Here is a 20,323-nt window from a genome sequence, read left to right as displayed (position 1 = left end):
CCAAGGAAGCATTTGATAATTAGTTTTCCATTGCTGAGAATGAAGACATATGTAGCCCCACTGCTCCAAGTACATAACTCTTTTTTTTTTCCTTTTTCCTTTCCTTTTTTTTCCCCCACATCCCCCTTCCCATGCCTCATAGTATGGTGGACGCCATGCCGTGTTTCTCCCTGAAAATGGGAAACAACCGGGAAAGAGAGATATTTCCTCTTCTCGGCCGGCGTGGGGCTGTTGCTTAGTTCACAGTCCAGAGAAATGGCTGCTACTTTAATAACCTTCAATATTTCAACAAAAACTCAGTCATTATTTGGAGTTTCCCCCAAGTCAGACCTATTAAAAAGGAACCGTTTCACACTGCTGACAATTATAGATGTTAAGTCGCACGGACGCTGCTTTTGGATTTCTGTATAAAGTCCAGGGAAAATTCTGCTAGAAATTGCATATCCCAGCTCACAGTCCCAGTGCACTGCTGTAAGAAGTCTCTGGAATCAAAGTCTTTAGGCACAGAGGGTCCGTTTCACTCTCAGCAGCTCCGAATTTATCTGGGCCGAGGGTGTGCTGGTTACACCCACTTCCCATGATTTCCTAGGAGCCCCAAGTGTAAAAATCGTATACCTCTGGGTTAGGAGTCTTAGAAGATGGCTCCTGCCATGTGGATGTTGCTGCCGCCGCCATTTTCCATACAGGAAGACAGGGTGGGGAGGAAAGATCCACCCACGGGCAGTACAGAGTTGTAGCCCAGTTCACAGTCCCAGTGCATTGCTATAAGAAGCTGTGCTGGATGCCCGAATGTGTTAGGTCTCTGGAATCAAAGTCTTTAGGCACAGAGCATCCTTCTTTTATTTCTTGAAGTATCATTTTGTAGTTTTCTTTGTACAGGTCCTTCCCCTCCTTAGTTAAGCTGATTACAAGGTACTTGATTTTCTGAGGCATAAATGTGAAGGGGATTGCTTTTTTCGTGTCACTTTTTCTTCTTCTATCATTTGCGTATAGGAAAGCCATGAACTTTTGAGTATTGATTTTATAGCCAGCAACTTTACTACACAAGTCTATAATTCCTAGGAGTTTCTCGGTAGAGGTTTTAGGGTTCTCTAAATAGAATACCATATCATCAGCAAATAGTGAGAGCTTGATTTCTTCCTTTCCTACCTGAATGCCCTTAATATCTTTATCTTGCCTAACCACTATTGCAAGTACTTCCAGTACTATGCTGAACAGAAGTGGTGAGAGTGGGCATCCTTGTCTCATCTGGTCTTAGAGGGAAGGCCCTTAGTTTTTCCCCACTGAGGATGATACTTGCCATAGGTTTGTGGTAGATGGCTTTGACTATATTGAGGAAAGTCCCTTCTATACCCATTTTGGCAAATTTTCATCATAAATGGGTGCTGGACCTTATCAAATGCTTTCACTGCATCTATTGATGTGATTATATGGTTTTTATCTTTTCTTTTGTTGATATGATGGATTATGTTGATTGATTTCTGAATGTTAAACCATCCTTGCATCCCCGGGATGAATCCCACTTGGTCATTGTAGATCTTTTGATGAGTTGTTGGATTCTGTTTGCTAATATTTTGTTGAGGATCTTTGCATCCGTGTTCAGTAGGGATATTGGCCTGTAGTTTTCTTTTTTTGTGGTGTCTTTGTTTGCTTTTGGTATTAGGGAGATATGAGCCTCATAGAAACTGTTTGGGAGGGTTTCTATTTCTTCAATTTCCTGGAAAAGCTTGAGAAGAACTGGCAATATGTCCTCTTTAAATGTTTGGAAGAATTCGCTAGTGAAACCATCTGGGCTTCTGTTTTTGGGAAGACTTTTGATTACAGTTTCATTAATAAGTCTATTCAGGTCTATTCAAGATCTTCTTGGTTCAACTTTGGGAGATTATAGGAATCCAGGAATTTATCCATTTCTTCTAGGTTCTCTTGTTTCATGGCATACAGACTTTCAAAGTAGTCTCTGATGATCTTTTGAATTTCTTTGGTTTCTATCGTGATGCCCCCCTTTTCGTTTCACATTTGGTTTATTAGGGTTCTCTATCTCTCTCTCGTTTGTGACCCTTGCAAGTGTCTTATCGATCTTGTTTATTTTCTTAAAGAACCAGCTCTTGGTTTCATTGATCTTTAGAATTGTTTTCTGGGTTTCCATGTCTCTAAGTTTTATTATTTCTTTCCTTCTGCCTGGTTTGGGCTCCTTTTGTTGGTCCTCTTCTAATTTCTTTTTTTTTCTTTTTTTTTCTTTTTTAATTTTTTATTGTGGAAAGTTACAAAGTTACAAAGTTTTCAGGTTTAAATCTCAGTTATACAATGTTCGAATACCCATCCCTTCACCAGTGCTCATATTCCACCACCAAGAATCCCAGTATAGCTCCACCCTGCCCCCTCACACCCCAAACCCCCCAGGCCCCTAGCCCCCCCACCCTAAGCCCCCCCCCGCCTGTGTAACTAATAAATTTCACTTTACTTTCACTTTGATTGCATACAATATTTCAACAAAACTCACTATTATTGTTTGGAGAGTCTCTCCCCTAAAGTCAGACCTGCTGAAAAGGAAGCATTTTTTGAGGCGCAATTGTGAATGGGATTGCTTTTCTCAGGTCACTTTCTTCTCTCTCATTATTTGCATATAGGAAAGCCATGGACTTTTGGGTATTGATTCTATAGCCTGCAACTTTACTGTACGAGTCTATTGTTTCTAGGAGTTTCTTGGTAGAGGTTTTAGGGTTCTCTAAGTATAGTATCATATCATCTGCGAATAGTGAGAGCTTGATTTCTTCCTTTCCTACCTGAATGCCCTTAATGTCTTTTTCTTGCCTAATCGCTATTGCAAGTACTTCCAGTACTATATTGAACAGAAGTGGAGAGAGTGGGCATCCTTGTCTCGTCCCTGTTCTCAGAGGGAAGGCTCTTAGTTTTTCCCCATTGAGGACAATGCTTGCCATAGGCTTGTGATAAATGGCTTTGACTATATTGAGGAAGGTCCCTTCTATACCCATTTTGGCTAGTGTTTTCATCATAAACGGATGCTGGATCTTGTCAAATGCTTTCTCTGCATCTATTGATATGATTATATGATTTTTATCTTTTCTTTTGTTGATATGGTGGATTATGTTGATTGATTTCCGGATGTTAAACCATCCTTGCATCCCCGGGATGAATCCCACTTGGTCGTGGTGTATGATCTTTTTGATGAGTTGTTGAATTCTATTTGCTAATATTTTGTTGAGAATCTTCGCATCTGTGTTCATCAGGGATATTGGCCTGTAGTTTTCTTTGTTTGTGGTGTCTTTGTTTGCTTTTGGTATTAGGGAGATATGAGCCTCATAGAAACTGTTAGGGAGGGTTTCTGTTTCTTCAATTTCCTGGAAGAGCTTGAGTAGGACTGGCAAAAGGTCCTGTTTAAATGTTTGGAAGAACTCACTAGTGAATCCGTCTGGGCCTGGGCTTTTGTTTTTGGGGAGACTTTTGATTACCATTTCAATTTCCTTGATGTTAATTGGACTATTCAGGTACTCCAGGTCTTCTTGGTTCAGCCTTGGGAGATTATAGGAGTCGAGGAATTTATCCATTTCTTCTAGATTCTCTTGTTTCGTGGCATAGAGATTTTCAAAGTAGTCTCTGATGATCTTTTGAATTTCATTGGTTTCTGTTGTGATGTCCCCCTTTTCATTTCTGATTCGGCTTATAAGGGTTCTCTCTCTCTCTTTCTTTGTGAGTCTTGCTAGTGGTTTATCAATCTTGTTTATTTTCTCGAAGAACCAGCTCTTGGTTTCATTGATCTTCCGGATTGTCTTTTGGGTTTCCATGTCATTAATTTCTGCTCTAAGTTTTATTATCTCTTTCCTTCTGCCTGGTTTTGGCTCCTTTTGTTGGTCCTTTTTTAAGGTCTTGAGCTGTGAAGTCAAGTTATTTATGTGGGCCCTTTCTTCCTTCCTGAGATATGCTTGCAGAGCTATAAATTTTCCCCTTAAAACGGCTTTAGCTGCGTCCCACAGGTTCTGGTAGCTCGTGTCTTCATTCTCATTTGTTTCTAGGTACCTTTTGATTTCTTCATTGATTTCCTTCCTGACCCACTCATTGTTCAATATCGAGCTATTTAATTTCCAGGTGTTTGATTTGGTTTTCTGCATCTGTCCACAGTTAAGTTTTATCTTCAGTGCATCATGGTCTGAAAAGATAGCTGGTACAATGTCTATCTTGTTGATTCTGTTGAGGTATGTTGTGTGGCCCAGCGCATGGTCTATTCTGGAAAATGTTCCATGTGCACTGGAAAAGAATGTGTATTCCTTTTTTGGGGGATATAAAGCCCTGTATAGATCTATTAGCCCTCTCTCTTCTATTTCTTCCTTCAAAGCCAGTATTTCATTGGTGAGTTTTAATCTTCTAGATCTGTCCAGAGGAGACAGTGCGGTGTTGAAGTCTCCAACTACTATTGTGTTGCTTGAGATGTCCTTCTCGAGGTCTCTTAGCAGCTGTTGTAGGTATTTAGCTGGTCCCTCATTGGGTGCGTAGACATTTAGGAGTGTGATTTCTTCCTGATGTACACATCCCTTGATTAATAAAAAGTGGCCTTCACTATCCCTTCTAATCTTTTTCAACCTGAAGTCTATGTTGTCCGATACTAGTAAAGCCACCCCGGCTTTCTTGAGGGAGTTGTTTGCTTGCAGGATTGTTTTCCATCCTTTGACTTTGAGTCTGTGTTTGTTCTGGCTATTCAGATGTGTTTCTTGCAGGCAACAGAATGTTGGGTTGAGTCTCTGAATCCATTTTGCCAGTCTGTGTCTCTTAATTGGTGAATTCAGACCATTGACATTAAGGGAGATTATTGTTATGGGATTTTGTGCCGTCTTTGTGCAAGGGTTTGTTGTGCTTGTAGGGGTTGTTCTTGTCTTACAATAGCCCCTTTAGTGCTTCTTTTAGGTTTGGTTTTGAGTCTATGAAGTTCCTGAGCTGTTGTTTATCCCCAAAGTAGTGTATGATTCCTTCTAGTTTGAATGAGAGTTTAGCCGGATAAAGTATTCTTGGTGAAGCGTTGATTTCATTGAGTTTTTTCACTATATCCCACCATTGCCTTCGAGCTTGGAGGGTTTCCTCTGATAGATCTGCTGTGAGCCTAAGGGGTGCTCCTTTGTATGCGATTTCCTTCTTGGACCTTGCTGCTTGGAGTATTGTGTCTCTCTGGAAGACGTCCATCATTGTAACTATGATATGTCTTGGGGTTTTTCTGTTAGGATCTCTTTTAGCTGGCACTCTTCGGGTGCCTTGAATCTGGATGCCCGCATTGTCCAGCTGTGGGAAGTTTTCGGCAATGATTTGTTTGACTGTGTCTTTTTCGTTGGGGTTGGTTCCCTGTGGTTCTGGTAGTCCAATGATTCTAATGTTGTTCCTCTTGAATTCATCCCCTAGGACTCTGATTCTGGCTAGAGCTATTTTGAGGTCTCTTGCCATGGTTTGATGTTGCCTGTAGGCCTCTTGCAGCTCATCTTCAAGCATACTGATTCTGTCTTCGGCTGCAGTCATCCTATTGTTGAGGGAAGCCAAAGAGTTTTTGATTTCATGTATGGAATCCTTCATTTCTTTTTGAAGGTTTTTTATTTCTGCTCTCATTTCTTCCCGTATTTTGTCGGCTGTCTGTTGTATTGTTTCCGCCAGGTCTTCCTTGAAGTTGTCCATCTTTGCATTGAGTTCATTGAACATGTTGAGGATTTCAACTCTGAATTCTTTCTCAGAGAGGTCAAGTTTGTAGGAAGCGCCCATTGAGTTTTCCGGACTCCTTTGATCGTCCTCTGGTTGCAATGGGGATTTTCGCTGTTTCTTCATGTTGTTTGTGGTGATATGAAAGAGGGCCCTTGATGATGAGTGTCCCTGTTTCCTTTTGTTGCGAAAAAGGATTGTGGATAGGCTAAGTTAATAGTGGTTGGCTTTTTATTTGCCGGTTGTAGAACCTGGTCTCCTACTGAGATGTTTCCTTCAGTTCTTATGTGAAGTCTTGTGTTTTATTGTCCTACTGCTTGCGAATAGCTAGGATGTTAGTCTTGGATAGGATGTTGAGGAAACTACTTGCAGCCGCGTGAGCTTTGGCCTCTGGCAATGAGGCCACGCCCACTTTTCTTAGGCCAAGCCCCCTGGTGGTTAGGCCACGCCCCTTTCCCACAACCCGACAGCGGTCAACGTGCTGGGGGTGGCGTGCCGGCCACTCGGCCGGCAGTCCGGAGGGGAGGGAAGCCCGGGGTCCTCTTCTAATTTCTTGAGCTGTGAAGTCCAGTTGTCTATGTAGGCTCTTTCTTCCTTCCTGAGGAATGCTTGCAGAGCTATAAATTTTCCCCTTAACACGGCTTTAGCTGCGTCCCATAGGTTCTGGTAACTCGTGTCTTAATTCTCATTTGTTTCCACGTATCTTCTGATTTCTTCCTTGATTTACTTCCTGACCCACTCATTGTTCAATATTGAGTTGTTTAATTTCCAGGTGTTTGATTTGGTTCTCCATGTCTGTGCATGATTAGAAATCTTCAGTGCATCATGGTCTGAAAAGATAGTTGATACGTTTCTATCTTCTGGTTCTATTGAGGTATGTTTTGTGACTCAGCACGTGGTCGTTTTGGAAAACATTCCGGGTGCACTGGAGAAGAATGTGTGTTCTTTTTTATGGGGGTGTAAAGCCCTGCATAGATCTATTAGCCCTCTCTCTACTATCTCTTCCTTCAAAGCCAGTGTTTCCTTGCTGAACGTATCATACTAAGTGAAATGAGTCAGAAAGAGAGGGATAGAAAGATTGCACTCATTTGTGGAATATAAGGTAACAAACAGAATGGGACACTAACACCCAAGAACAGTAGAGATAAGTACCAGCAGGATTACTCCACAGCTTAGAAGCCGGTTTTGCATGCTGGGGGAAAAGGCAGCTCAGATAGAGAAGGGACCACAAAGTAAAGGGTGTTAGGAGGGCCCATTTGGGACAGAAGATTTGGGCTGAAAGTAGAACATGATGCCACTTAATACCTCTACTGCAAACCACAATACCCAAAAGGAAAGAGAGAGCAAAAGGGAATGCCCTGCTATAAAGGCAGGGTGGGGTGGTAGGAGGGATATTGGGACCATTGGTGGTAGAAAATGGACACTGGTGGAGGGATGGGCACTCGACCATTGTATGACCGAAACGCAAGCACCAAAGTTTGTAAGTCTGTAACTGTACCTCACGGTGATTCACTAATAAAAATTAAAAGAAAAAACCTGCAAGACAGTTTGAGGAAGAACACATAGAAAATGGACATTGAGAGCTAGAGCAATAGCACAGCGGGTAGGAGTTTGCTTCGCATGTGACCAACCCGGGTTCTATTCCCAGTATCCCATATGGTCCCCTGAGCACCGCTAGGGGTAATTCCTGAGTGCAGAGCCAGGAGTAATCCCTGTGCATCACCAGGTGTGACCCAAAAAGAAAAAAAAAAAAAGGACAGAGTATCTATTGTATATTGTATCTATTCTTGGTGAAAGCTTTGCTCTTTATCTTTTTTTTTTTTTTGAGTTATACTCAATGATGCTCAGGGGATACTTCTGGCAAGTTGCTCTGGGGTTGCTCCTAGTGGCACACAGGGACCAAGTGATGGATCTCCCAAATGCAAAGCATGTTCTCAGCCCTAAGAGTTATCTTCTGGCCCCAAATACCTTTATTTTATTGAGGGGGCAAATGGTTAGTACACACCTGGCAGTGCTCAGGGATCACTTCTGGTGGTGCCCAGGGAACTGTATGCAATGCCAGAGATCAAGCCTTATCTGCCATGTGCAAGGTAAATGAAGCTTACCTGTTTTACAAAGAATCTGCCCGTGTTATCTATGTTTTTAATATGTTGGCAAAAAGTTGTTCACAATATTCTCTTTTATTGAATAATGTAGGATTTGTAGTGGTTCCCTCTCATTCCTGATCCTCATACTGTATCTTCTCTCTTTTCTCACCAATTTTTATAGAACTTTGTGAATTTGATTTCTCAAAAACCAAATTTCTAAGATTTATTTTCTCTATCACTTTTCTGTTATTTGATTTCTCTGTTCTCGTTACTTCCTTTTGCTATTTTAGCTTTAGTTTTCCAATTAGCTTAGATCATTAATTTTATTTTCTATTTTATTGTATTTTAGGTACCCATGGCATCCATATACACACTCACTATATACCCACCACCACCCAGGTGCCCAGGACCCAGCACTGTCCCATATCTCTTCCAATCTGCTCTTCTTCCCCCCACTTTCCTCCCCTACCTTGCCACTGTTTAGTAATTGGTTCTATATTCCAATGACAAGTACTTGTCATTGTTTTGCAGTGTCTATTCTTATTTTTGACTGCATGCTTTAAACATTTTACTTATATAAGCACTTAACACTAAAAATTTCCAATTCTGATTTCTTCTTCAAGGACTTGTCACTCTTGGAATTCAACACCTCTTTACATAAATGGGCATTATCCAGCTATATTATCCAGCTATATAAATGGGTATTATACAGCTATATTTTAGAAAAATGAAAAGAAAATATCCTATTGTCCCCACATCTTCCTCAGGCAATCATGCCATTTTCTCCTACAATTATATAATTATTTATACTTTATAGTCTATTTATTTTTTTTCCTATTTCCTAAAATCCACTCCATTTGAGTATTTACCTCAGCACTGAAATTGCTTTTATCAAGGTCACCAGCCAATTTTATATCTCCAAAAGTAAAAATCAGTTCTCACTCATTCACATCTGTCCAGTATTGACTGCATTCTCAGGCTTCCATGTTCTCCTAGGTTCCCTTCCTTTCTTGGTGTTATTTGGCCTCCCCTTTCTAAATACTCCTTGCTTCACTCCCTGCCCTCACCCCTCTGTTTTGCCTCTTGATCTAGACGTAACCTTTACCCAGGTACCATTCCTAAAATTTACTCCAAAAATTTTAAGTATAAACTTACACATTCAAGCTTTTCCATAGTAGTTCATTCCTTGTGGTAAATTTTGTACTTACCTTAAAATAATACTTATTTTAATTGAGCAGTTTAATTTATGTGCCCAAGGGGCAAAGATCTCTACCACCTCTTGTTCTTATCCTTCCTTTTTTAAAAAGTGTAATTGGCATATAACATGGCGTTAGTTTCAGATATGCAATCTAATGGTTGAATATTTCCATCATTTTAAAGTATAGAAGTTCAATGTTTTTTTCTTAGTAAGTCCTGAGTAAACACTGTAAAACTCCATCTCTAATTTCATGCACTAAAAAATACTACTAAATAGAAACAGAATTTACAAGTTATTGAGCATGAAAAGTGAGTTCTGTTCCCCAATAGAGTTGAACATACTCAACTCTATTAAGGTAACCTTAGAATATGCTAAAGCCTCCAATTCTTCTACAGAGCCTGGTACAGGCAACCAATGAGTGGTTTCTTCTAGCCAGCATTTTCAATTAAGTGAAATAATCCTTCTTTCCACTGGAGGGTTCTCATGTGCTGAGACTGGTCTTGGGGAAGAATCCCTATTCGATTAAATACCAAACAAGTAAGAATGAAACCAGAGTTAAAATTTTAGTATGGAAGGGCCAACAGAACTACTCATGAGTTGGGCTATTGCCTCTTCCACTGAGTTCTTGGCTGCTGAGAATATATAACCTAATAACACAGTAGATACAAGCCTACAAACCATGCCAAATAGACATCACAACTGAATTTCAGGCCACAATTCTCAATATGACTTGTCCAAGGTCAAAGATCATCTTGACCTCTTAGTTTCATCATCTCTTCATCAGGGGAAGGAAAAGCAGAAGAATTCAAAAGGAAATTCAGGCAAAAATTTAACCGTAGTCTTTTTTTCAACTAACTTGAGGTAAAAATTTAACTGTAGTCTCTTTTTCAACTAACTTCCATCTTTAGCCACTATCTGGTATGTTGCAATAACTTAGGAGACCTTTTAAGGCGAGGTTCCTGGATTTTTGAGAATTCTCTGCTTGGTTTAAGAAATCTCAAGGAGTTTCTCTGTACCAGACTGTTTCTGAATACACATAAATGAAATAAGTCTCATCAATTTTAAATTGGAAAACAAAGATCTCCCTGTGAAAAAGTCTGAGGGCCGACCAGTCATAAACAGAATGTACAGCAGAATGTACAACTGTGTTTAATAAGAGAAAAAACTGCAGTAAAAGATACTTAAGTTTACACTATTCCAAAGAAGGACAAACATGGGGAATGAGTACTGCCAAACAATGTTTTTATTGTTCACTGAAAAATACAAATCTGGAAAGAGCCTATTGCATTATGAGTTGAATGCAATATATTGTCACATATTGCAAATATATACAACATAACAGTATAACATCTAAAATATTACACATATTATACACAAATGTCCTGTCAAACCAATGTTTTTTTATTAAATGGAAAATGTAAACATCACAATCATAAACAAGATGTTCTAAGCAAAGCACTTTAAAACTGAGTTGGAGGGTGTTGCAGAGGGTCACTGGAATCCTTGGGGGAGTGAGGAAGGTACAGTGGTGATGGTGTGGTATTGGAATTATGTGCATGAGAAACCATCCTTAATAGTTAGTCATTAATTGTAACAAATCATCATTAACTTTAAACCACAGAACATCAATCAATAAACTAAAATAAAACTGCTCTGTTGCAACATCTACCTTGACGACCCAGAGCTGGGAATATGAGATGCAGGAAAAAATTAGCTACTAATAAAAAAACCACAGTTTGCTCTTCCCAGGGACCTTCGGGCCAATGCTGACTCTCATCTCTATCTCGGGGCTAGGCTGAGCTCTGTGTGGAAGTAGCAGGTAGGAGGAAATTTCTCCAGATACTCTGCTCTGGGCCCTGCAGGACAGAACACCAAACATTTCAAATGTGGGTCTGCCATTCACAGTCAACACTGAAAAGTACTTGAGAACAAAATAACAGGTTTCCTGCTCTGGGAAAGCATGTGTTCTGATTTGGTAAGGTCTAGACGCAGGGTTCTGGTAGTCTGGAAATGTTATTGCCATTATTATATGCAGAAACATACTGTGTTTTCTCAGATCAAAAAATAAATAACTGATGATGAAATCATACCAGAGGGGAAAGTCCTACTGGGGAAGAGAGAGAGTGGGAAGTCTGTACTGGAAACAAAGGGCATTTTCTACACACTCTTCAGGTATCATTAATTCCTTTCGGCCAAGGTTTCCCTAAGTACAAAAAAGAACTGCTGCTGACTGGGAATGTGGCTCAGTGGAAAAGCACATACCTGGCATATGAGAGCTGGATTTATATCCTGTTCCCCAATGCCCACCCCAACTCCTAAAGACGTTGCTCCGACATTCCCAGCCAGGCAGGCCAAGACTAAGGTAATGAAATCTCTTAAATTACAATTAAGTTATAATTTGAATGAATAATTAAATACTTTTATTCAAAATAAATATTATTCACATAACAATATATTCAAGTGCTACAGTGATATTCACACCCAAAGTCAAGCTTTATACCCAGTTTCTCTCCAAACCAAGAAAACTGCCTAGATAACATATGACATCAACATCTCCTTCTTCCTCTCCAAAGAATATCAGGACCCAAAACGCTCATTATAGATAATGAATGCAATAGCAACAACAGAAAGCATTTCAATATGTATACAACAGAGGAAGTTGTACCTCCCTGTAGACTTCCTTGGCATGAGGCAAAGCAAGGCTATTTGCAACAACGGTGCCCAAGTTGACTATGGCAATGCTCACAATCTAAAAGAAATCAGGATGACAAGGCCCTTTATTCACGGGTAATCAAAGATTAGTAAATCATTTTCTGAACTAAAACAATATCACCATCAAATAACAATTTCCTATTACCTGACAAGGTTACATAAATGAGATTTAATAATATCCCAGTTTCTTTTCCTAATATTAAAACTATCGATGTACAGGAGGATATCTTCAGAGCTTTATTACAAAATTAATATTTTCATATCTCTTCTACATTTTACAGACCAGCAGATATTCTATCCAAGATTTATTTGCTAGTCAATAATAATGACCAACTATATAATCCCCTTCTTTTGTTTAGAACACTATATCCCAATAAAAATAAATCCCAGTTCATAGCAGCACGTCCTCCTCAACTCTATACAGTAAATTTCACTAAGTGATATTGAGTCCTTGACTCAATCTGTTTTGTTTTGGGGATGAAACCCAGGGCATCGTACAAGGAAAGCTCTTGTGCAGAGCTACTTCCAAAGCCAATACCTTTAATTTTTTTTAAAGTAAAGATTACATAAAGATGGAAAATTACAAATGCCAACAGAAGGACTAGTATTAATGCTGAAGTCAACTTAAGGATAATAACTATAATTGCTTTAAAGATTGTCTTGCTCTTATAAAAAGTCCTACTCTTCTTGAACCATTAGATTAATTCTAGCCATTTAATCATGTGGCCATTTCTCACTAATATAGATCTAGTTCCCATGACCAGTGCTGTCCCCTAGAATATTGTGTGGCTAGTCCAAAATACTGGTTGTGTTTCTTTTTTAAACATGTTTGTTATTCTTCCCTACCACAGTGCTGGGAAATTCTTCCATTGATCACTCACAGCTGAGGCCTCTCACTGCTATTTCTGAGATGTTCTGCTGGCCATATGGAAGTCACTAAGGTTATCATTTAAATGGGGAAGAAGGGGGTTTTCCATTTCAGACCATGAGGTCCCTAGAAGCCATCAATGGGGGTTGGACTGATAAAACAGGGCAAAAGGTACTTGACTTCCATTCGTCTGACCCCCATTCGATCACAGAACCTCACATGATCTCCAGAGCACTGCTAAGAGTGACACCTGAGCACAGAGGCAGAAGCATCCCAAGCCAGATATAGCTCCAAGCCACTCGCCCAGTCAAAAAAACAAGCCACTGAACAGAAGCAGTTTGCAGTGAGTCAAGGTACTGGCATTTCCTCTGTAAAGGAAACCAAAAGGGCTGTTTAGGGTTGTTATATTCCTATAAAGGGAATGTTTTATCTGCTGCCAAAATCCATCGACATTTACCAGTAGGGAAGATAACATGGATAACTATGAAAAAGTATGAATTTGGCAGTTTAAGACACATTTCCAGGTTTATTCTCCACCATTGGGGGGACATGCTGAGCACATGAAAAGGAAATTTAGAGTGTTAGTACCACACTACTGACTTGGCTTCCTTATGTGCTGGTCAAACTTCTGCCAGCTCAAGCAAAGCCTGTCCCTGGGGAGATCTCGGCCACCGGCACATGTGCCTGACAGAGAGAACATACTTTACACAGTGGCACTTACTGACAAACACTGCTCTGGAGCAGAGCCCATGGAAAACCTTCACCAAAGCAAAAGCTTACAGAAGTTGCACAAAATTCTTGATTTTAGAATACCTTCCCAGGAAGTTAGGATTGAATTTTAAAGTTAAACAAATCTATGCTTAAAAACAAAGCCTCTAGACTAAAAACAAAGCCTCTAGACTGGAAAAAAAAAAAAACTGCAGAAAAATTCTACTTAGTACATAATAAGTACATAATAGTTGACTCTGGCTAAATTATCATGGTAAGCCAACACCATTATTGAATTTAGAAGCATCGCCTACCATGTTCTCAGAAGAATGCATCTGAGTGCAGTCCATGAAAACAGTTCACAAATGAGATAGCCCTTTTCCCTTTGTAACTTCAGAACTTAAAAAAATCACAAGCTCATCAGGACCTGACATTCAGATACTTCCTTGCTCAGCATAAGGTGAATTAAGTGACAACTACACATCTGATTCTTATTCACTTAGGATAGTCTCAGGAAGTTCCTACTTGGAAACCAATAGTTTTCATTCTGGCTGTACAACGGAGTCTTTTGGGAAGTTAAGGGGTTAAAAACTGTCCAGTTCAAAGCACAGGCATGCGGGATCCCCAGCACCAGGGGATTACCAGAGCACCGCCGGGAGCAACTCCTGAGCAGGAAGCTGAAAGGAACCTCCCCTAGCACCACCAGGTATGGCCAAAATAATAATAGTAATTTAATTAAAATGCTAAAAATGTTCAGACCAGTTTCTCTGGAGGAAGCCTGACAGCAGAGCTCCTTGTGTTTCCCTGGGTGACTAGTGCAGGCAGCAGGGACGCGCCTCCTGGAAGTCTCCCTTTAACAGAGCTGCTATGTGAAAGCCTTTTGGGTGCTTGATAAGTTTTGTTTTTTTCTAATTCTACCTGGAAAAGAGACTTTTAGGAAAAGGCACATTTGTGCTTCCTCCAAAGACACAGCTTACTGTTTGAGAGAGGCTGGTTCTTGGGGCCCATTATCTGGAACGCTGGTTGAAGAGAAGGAAGTCCTTGTCTTGGCAGAGCAAGCAGAGTTTCAGGCTTCGGCAGCTGCCTCCAGAGACAAAGAATGCCCAGATGCCCACGATCACCATGATAATATATGATGACACCAGACTGATTTCATAATGAGGACTTAAGAGGGTCTGCAGAGGAAACATATGTAAATTTGGATTTAAGATCAAACTTATTGAACACAAGGAACAAATTAAAATAAAGGAAAACAGGGATTTTTCACTAACTTGGGTATTTCAAAAATTACATGTTCCCCCACCCATTCTGCCAGGTATTGATCTGGCGGTCCCTAGCACCTCTGAGCCCAAGTAGTGTCACATCACATAGCTCTAGATTTGAACCATCTTCCCCAGCTGGCAGAGAACTGCTGGGAGTGGTCCCTGTGTCCCCTTGTACATTGCTTGGGTGGTCTCAAATCAATCGATAGAGGAGATTGCTAAGAGTATTTTAAAAGGCAGATAACGAAGGCATCTGAGTCTCGACTGACAAGACAAGCTTGGGCTAGAAGGATTATAGAAGCACAGCAGTGTCTCAATGGGCAGTGTCTCAAGCCATGGCTAACCATGCATTGACCCAGAAGTTATTCCAGAGAGAGGGGAAAAAAGAAGTCCAGACCAAGTCCTGAGAAATTACCTTTGAAAATTAAGTGGAAGAATGAAAGTCAGTCAAGAGGTCTGGAAAGAAGCAAGAGTGAAGTTTGATGAAGTCATGGGATAGGGAGGGGCCATTTCTTTTGAAAACTGTTGAAATGGGGAAAAGAGTAATGTCCATTAGAACTTAGGAAATGCAGGTCCTTTTGGATCCTGACAAGTGCAGTTTTAGAAGAAAGAAAGGATGGAAGTCAGAAAGGACTGCAAGCATGACAGGAAGAGAGGCGAGGACAGCTCCAGGGAAGATGACTCTGAAGTTGAGCTAAGACAGAAGTCGAGTCAATGGGGTAGCCAAGAGGAAAGAAGCAGTCACAGTCCACATGGAAGGTGTCCATGCGCTAACACGGAGAGGGCACAGCCCAAGGAGTGAAGTCCTGAAAGAGGAGAGAACTCTATAGCCCATTCAGGGATAACTACTGTTAACTTTCTGGTATATCAATTTGTCAAGCTGCTTGGGTTTGGCTTTATTACTAAAGAGAACAATATCAATTATTCAATAGTGAACATTTCCTGGCCACCTATTGTGTTCAGGGGTTGAGGACACAAAGATAGGAATCTACTTCTTGATAATCAAACTCTAGCGGGAGAGAAAAATATGTAAAACCTACATCAAATAAATTGATACTGGCTGAGGGACAGAACAGTAAATAGGTAGGGTATCTGCCTTGCATACAGCCAACCAGGGTTCAATTCAGGTACCCTATAGGATCCCCTGAGCACCACCAGGAGGTCATCACTAAGCACTATGGGTGTGGCCCCCAAACAAAAAGTCTGAAAACCAAACAAGTCTGGATTTAATTCCTCTGGTATTTGGTTGCTCCTTAATACATTTGGATCCGGTGGCCTAGGAGATAGTACAGCAGGCAGGGTGTTTGTGTCGCATGTAGCCAACCTGTGTTTGATCCCCAGAACCCCATATGGTCCTCCAAGCTCTTCCAGGAAAGATCTCTGAGCACAGAGCCAGGAGTAAGTCAATGGTTGTGCCATCCCAATCCCCTCCCAAAAAATATATATACTTGGATCCAGAACGCCTGAATTTCCTCTGACCTCCTCACTAGTCTACTTGTTCTCAGTCTCCTATGTTGACTCTTCATTTGTCCCTTTAATGTTGGGGTGTCCCCAGACTCAGTACGCGAGCATCTTGTTAGCCTGCACTCATACTTTATAGTCACAGTTGTCAACTTAGATTCCTCCCCCATACTGAAAGCTTTTGCATCCATCTGCCAACCTTGGATGTCCAAGCTACCCTTCTAAGGTAATGTCCAAACATAACTCATCTCCCCTCTCATGAGCGTCCCCCATCAAGGCCAAAGGCAACTCCATCCTTGTTACCCAGGTCCCAAACCTTGGAGATGTCCTTGACTCCTCTTCCTTCTCCCCCATACCACACCCCTTCCAGATGAAAATGCTGTGCCTCTCAGAATATGTCTGGAATCCAAATATTTCTCTTTGTCTCCCTGCCACCTCACCCCAGTTGGGACTGTCTTTCTCTTGGCTACTGTACCATCTCCCCCACTAAAGTTCACTCAATCCAACAGTTGGAGTTCAAATTTAAAAATGTGAAAGATCACAAACTTCTCCCCAACATCCATACTGACTCCTATTTTCACTGAGAGGAAAAGTCAAAGACCTGCATGACACAGCAGTGGTTCTCCAACAAATGTTCAGTCATTGGAACTGAAGATTTTTGTATACAGACTGACCTCACATGGGGTGAGGGTGTGTAGGAAGGTTCCTTTGGACAGTGGTGGAAAGAACTGGGTTCCCCAGTGATGGATGTGGTGTTGGAATTTATGCATGAAAAGTTATGATTAACAGTATTATCAGAACAGTATTATCAACCCCAGCACCTCAATAAAAATGATAAAAGAAGTGGCTCTCACTTCCAACTTCTCCTTCCCTTCCCACCTCAACTCTAAGACCCTCTATTCTGGCCACACTTATTCCCACAAATATGCCTAAGAAGATCTTTAATATCAAGGCTCTATCAGGAGCTACTGAGTCCCCAGTGCTCATTCTCCAGATGGCCAAGTGAGCAAATCTACTTTACTTCATTGCTTAAATATTACCTTCACAATGAATCCAAATCAGACTGCATAGTTAAAAAATTTTGAAATTCCCTGATCATTTTTTAGTATTAATTTTATTACTTAAATGTTTATTGTGGTTTGGGGAGTGTGGTTACAAAAGTGTGGAAAGCATAAACATGGTTGTGATGTACACAGTCACTATAGCCTCATCAACAGTGTCCCCCACAGTCCCTGTGGCCCCACTTCCTCCCCCTGCCCTCACTGCTTGGTCATCTCAGTTCTGAAATCAAATGCCAAGGGTATAGGATCTCTATTTTTCCTTTTTCCCACAGCAACTTTCTAACATATGATATAATTTCTTAGTTATTGTATCTACTGCTTATTATATATATTGTATCTACTGCTTATTGGATCCCTTCCCAATATATGAAGTCAGAAGTTTTTGTTTTGGTCAATAAACTGTTTCATTCATCTGAAACAATCATGAAAAGTGCTCAGAAAAATAACTGATGAACGGATCACTAGCAAAAAGGCTGACAAGTGGGTCCATATGAAGAACTTTTTGCTTTTTCATGCAGCTTCTTTTCTGATTATGAAAGCACATTGCTGTAGAAAATGCATAACAGGGCCCAGATTATTAAACACTAAAAAATCCACACTTCAACACCCATAATAAATTCTGCTAATATTATAATTCATTCTCTTTTCAGTTTTTCTAGCTGAAGACGTGGCTTAACACAGTAAGCACCATATTAAGGGTAACTCTAGTATGGAGCACCAAAGGAAGGTTTAGGGAAGGGGAAGGAAGCAGTAAGACTCCATATTGGGTGGGTCAGATAGCAAGATGTATAGGAAAGGAAACTCACAGAAACCTTAACTGAAAGAAAGAAAAACATGAGGTAGGACACCATCAGAAGGGAGAAATGAACAGTTTTGTGCAAGGCAAGTCACAAGTTAATTCTCATATGATGGCAAATTATGCCAAAAAGTCAGATCCAGAGTGTTTATAGTGCCAAAAAATGTACCTACTTGAGGTTTGTTTTTTACTTTAAAAAATGTCATTATGATAATGTCATCAGGGAAAGGGCGGAATGGACAATCTAGTCCATTCTAATTATTGATCAGAATAAGTAAAAATGATACAAAATTGTGGAGACAATTTGCATCAAGGGCATTTAAAAGATTGAGAGCATTTGATTTCATAATTCCTTTCCTTGCAACTAAAGAACATGTTGAAAAGTGCCGCACTAATGACAGCATTATTATAATCAAAGGAGAAGTTACCAACCAGCCAAACAAACTGGAAATATAATGTAACAACATGAAACTATCTAGGTGGACAAATTAAAGACATGTTAAAAACATAGAAACTATTTTGAATGCACACAAACATAATTCAAGACAGTTTCCAATCGAAATATACCCAGTAAAAGAAAAATGTTTAATCAGATTAACAAACACAAAAACAAAACCTAGTGCTACAGGAGGCACAGGCCTGGCCCCGGCCCTCCAGGTCTCCCTCCCTGTATCAGCACTGCCAGGAGCAACTCCAAAGCACAGAGTCAGGCATGGGCCCCAGAATAATACAAACAAAAACCCACCACTAAGCTTGTCCTGCTGATTTAGAAGACATATCAGTCATATTTGATTTCATTTTTACCACGCTGGGGATCAAACCCAGAGGGCTCACATGTGAAGACAATGCTGCACCACTGAGATCTACCTCCAGCCCCTCTCATCTGTTATACAACTTCCTTCTGAAGTTTCCTCATTTTCCCATGAGCATATATTTCAATTGGAACAGGCTCTACCATTTTAGACATATGAACTTGAGCTTCCAAAAACAGTTTGAGTTTGAGCACCGTGGTAATACTCACCAGCATAGACACCAGTATATGGGTCAGTAGAATGATGAGAATGATATACCACTGCTTCTTTTCACAGCCATCAAAAAACACAATCCCCCAGAACATGTTCAGCAGTATGATGACCAGCGTCATGAAAGCTGAAAGACAGTCATCCATTCATTAGTATCAGTCACAGGACAGCAGACACCAAAGCTCAGTGAGCAGCTGGCCACAAAGCACAGGTGCCAGGAGGTCCCCTGGAGAGAGGGAGAGTAAACACCTTCCAACATTAGCAGGAGTCGCGTGTCCATTTCCTCCAGAGCGAACTCAAAGACAACATTCAGAGAATGAGGAGCCTGGTTTTCAAAGAGTTTCTCTGGGGAATGCAGTAAGACTGTTGCACTATTTAATCAGCTTTTTTCCAAACTGGTCTTCAACACTTATTTATAAGAGGCTTTTTCTCAATTAAAAGAAATTTCCTCAGGGGCTAGAGAGATTGTACAGTGGGCAGGGTGCTTGCCTTGCATGCTGCCAACCAGGTTCAATCCCTGGCACTCCATGGTCCCAAAGTCCCACCAGGACTGACCCCAGAACACAGAGTCAGAGTAAGCCCTGAGCACTGAAGTAAGCCAGGACCAAGAGTAAGTCCTAAGCATAGATGAATGTGACCCAAAAACCAAAAATTAAGAAACAGATAAATAAAAGGCGTTAACTATTAATATTTGGAGGAAGCCAATTACAACCAGTGATAGCAAGTGCCATGACTTCAGTAAATGATGGTAAATTCTTTAAACAGAAGAGGGTTTTTATTCTTTAATTCTTTAAACAGAAGAGGTTTTATGGAGCCGGAGTGATAGCACAGCAAATAGGGCATTTGCCTTGCACATGGCCACCTGGGTTCAATTCCTGGCATCCTCCAAGCACCGCCAGGAGTAATTCCAGAGTGCAGAGCCAGGAGTAACCCCTAAGCAATGTTGGGTGTGACCAAAAAAGGAAAAAAAAAAACAGGGTTTTATTTTTATAGTCAACATTTTTTAATGGTATGCACTGTGATTTATGAAACTGTTAATGATAGGGTTTCATACATACAACAGTTCAACATCCTCCACCAGAGTGTCCCTTCACCCACCTACCACTCTCGCCCCATCCATGGTAAGCTCTATTCTGTAGACCAGTTCTGTTTCTGTTGCCTTCGGGCATTTGTTATTCCATTACTATGTTTCTTCATATTCCATGTATGAGAGAGTTAATTCTGTATCTATTGCTCTCCTTCAGAATACTTCAGTAGGCATGATACTCTCCAGATCTATCCATGTAACAGAAAATTGCATGGTTTTATTTTTTCTTATAGCCAAATAGCACTCCACCCACTCCACTCCACGCACACATGCACACACATACACACACACACACCACACACACACACACACACACACACACACACACACACACACATACACACACACACACACACACACTCCATAGATT

The 20,323-nt window shown here is 40.6% G+C and overlaps 1 protein-coding gene across 5 annotated transcripts in view; it reads right to left on the bottom strand.

The window, feature by feature from the left end:
* The window catches only part of APH1B (aph-1 homolog B, gamma-secretase subunit), a 79,062-nt gene that overhangs the window by 37,194 nt on the left and 21,545 nt on the right, over positions 1 to 20,323 (bottom strand). For 2 of the 5 annotated variants that reach the window (XM_055132149.1, XM_055132152.1), the window contains exons 5-6: positions 18,866 to 18,993; positions 14,242 to 14,439 (exon numbers count right to left, since the gene is read on the bottom strand). In XM_055132149.1, coding sequence (XP_054988124.1) covers positions 14,272 to 14,439; positions 18,866 to 18,993 — 296 coding nt within the window. In that variant the 3' untranslated portion in view covers positions 14,242 to 14,271. Of the gene's footprint in view, positions 1 to 10,201; positions 14,440 to 18,865; positions 18,994 to 20,323 lie in introns of those variants that run through there. The other 3 variants (XM_004622019.2, XM_004622020.2, XM_055132146.1) reach the window with 2 other exon arrangements.

This window comes from Sorex araneus, chromosome 1 (genome assembly GCF_027595985.1).
Source record: "Sorex araneus isolate mSorAra2 chromosome 1, mSorAra2.pri, whole genome shotgun sequence".
Taxonomy (NCBI): Eukaryota; Metazoa; Chordata; class Mammalia; order Eulipotyphla; family Soricidae; genus Sorex; species Sorex araneus.
Note: the sequence above shows the minus strand (reverse complement) of the source record. Positions and strands in the feature narration are given on the sequence as shown.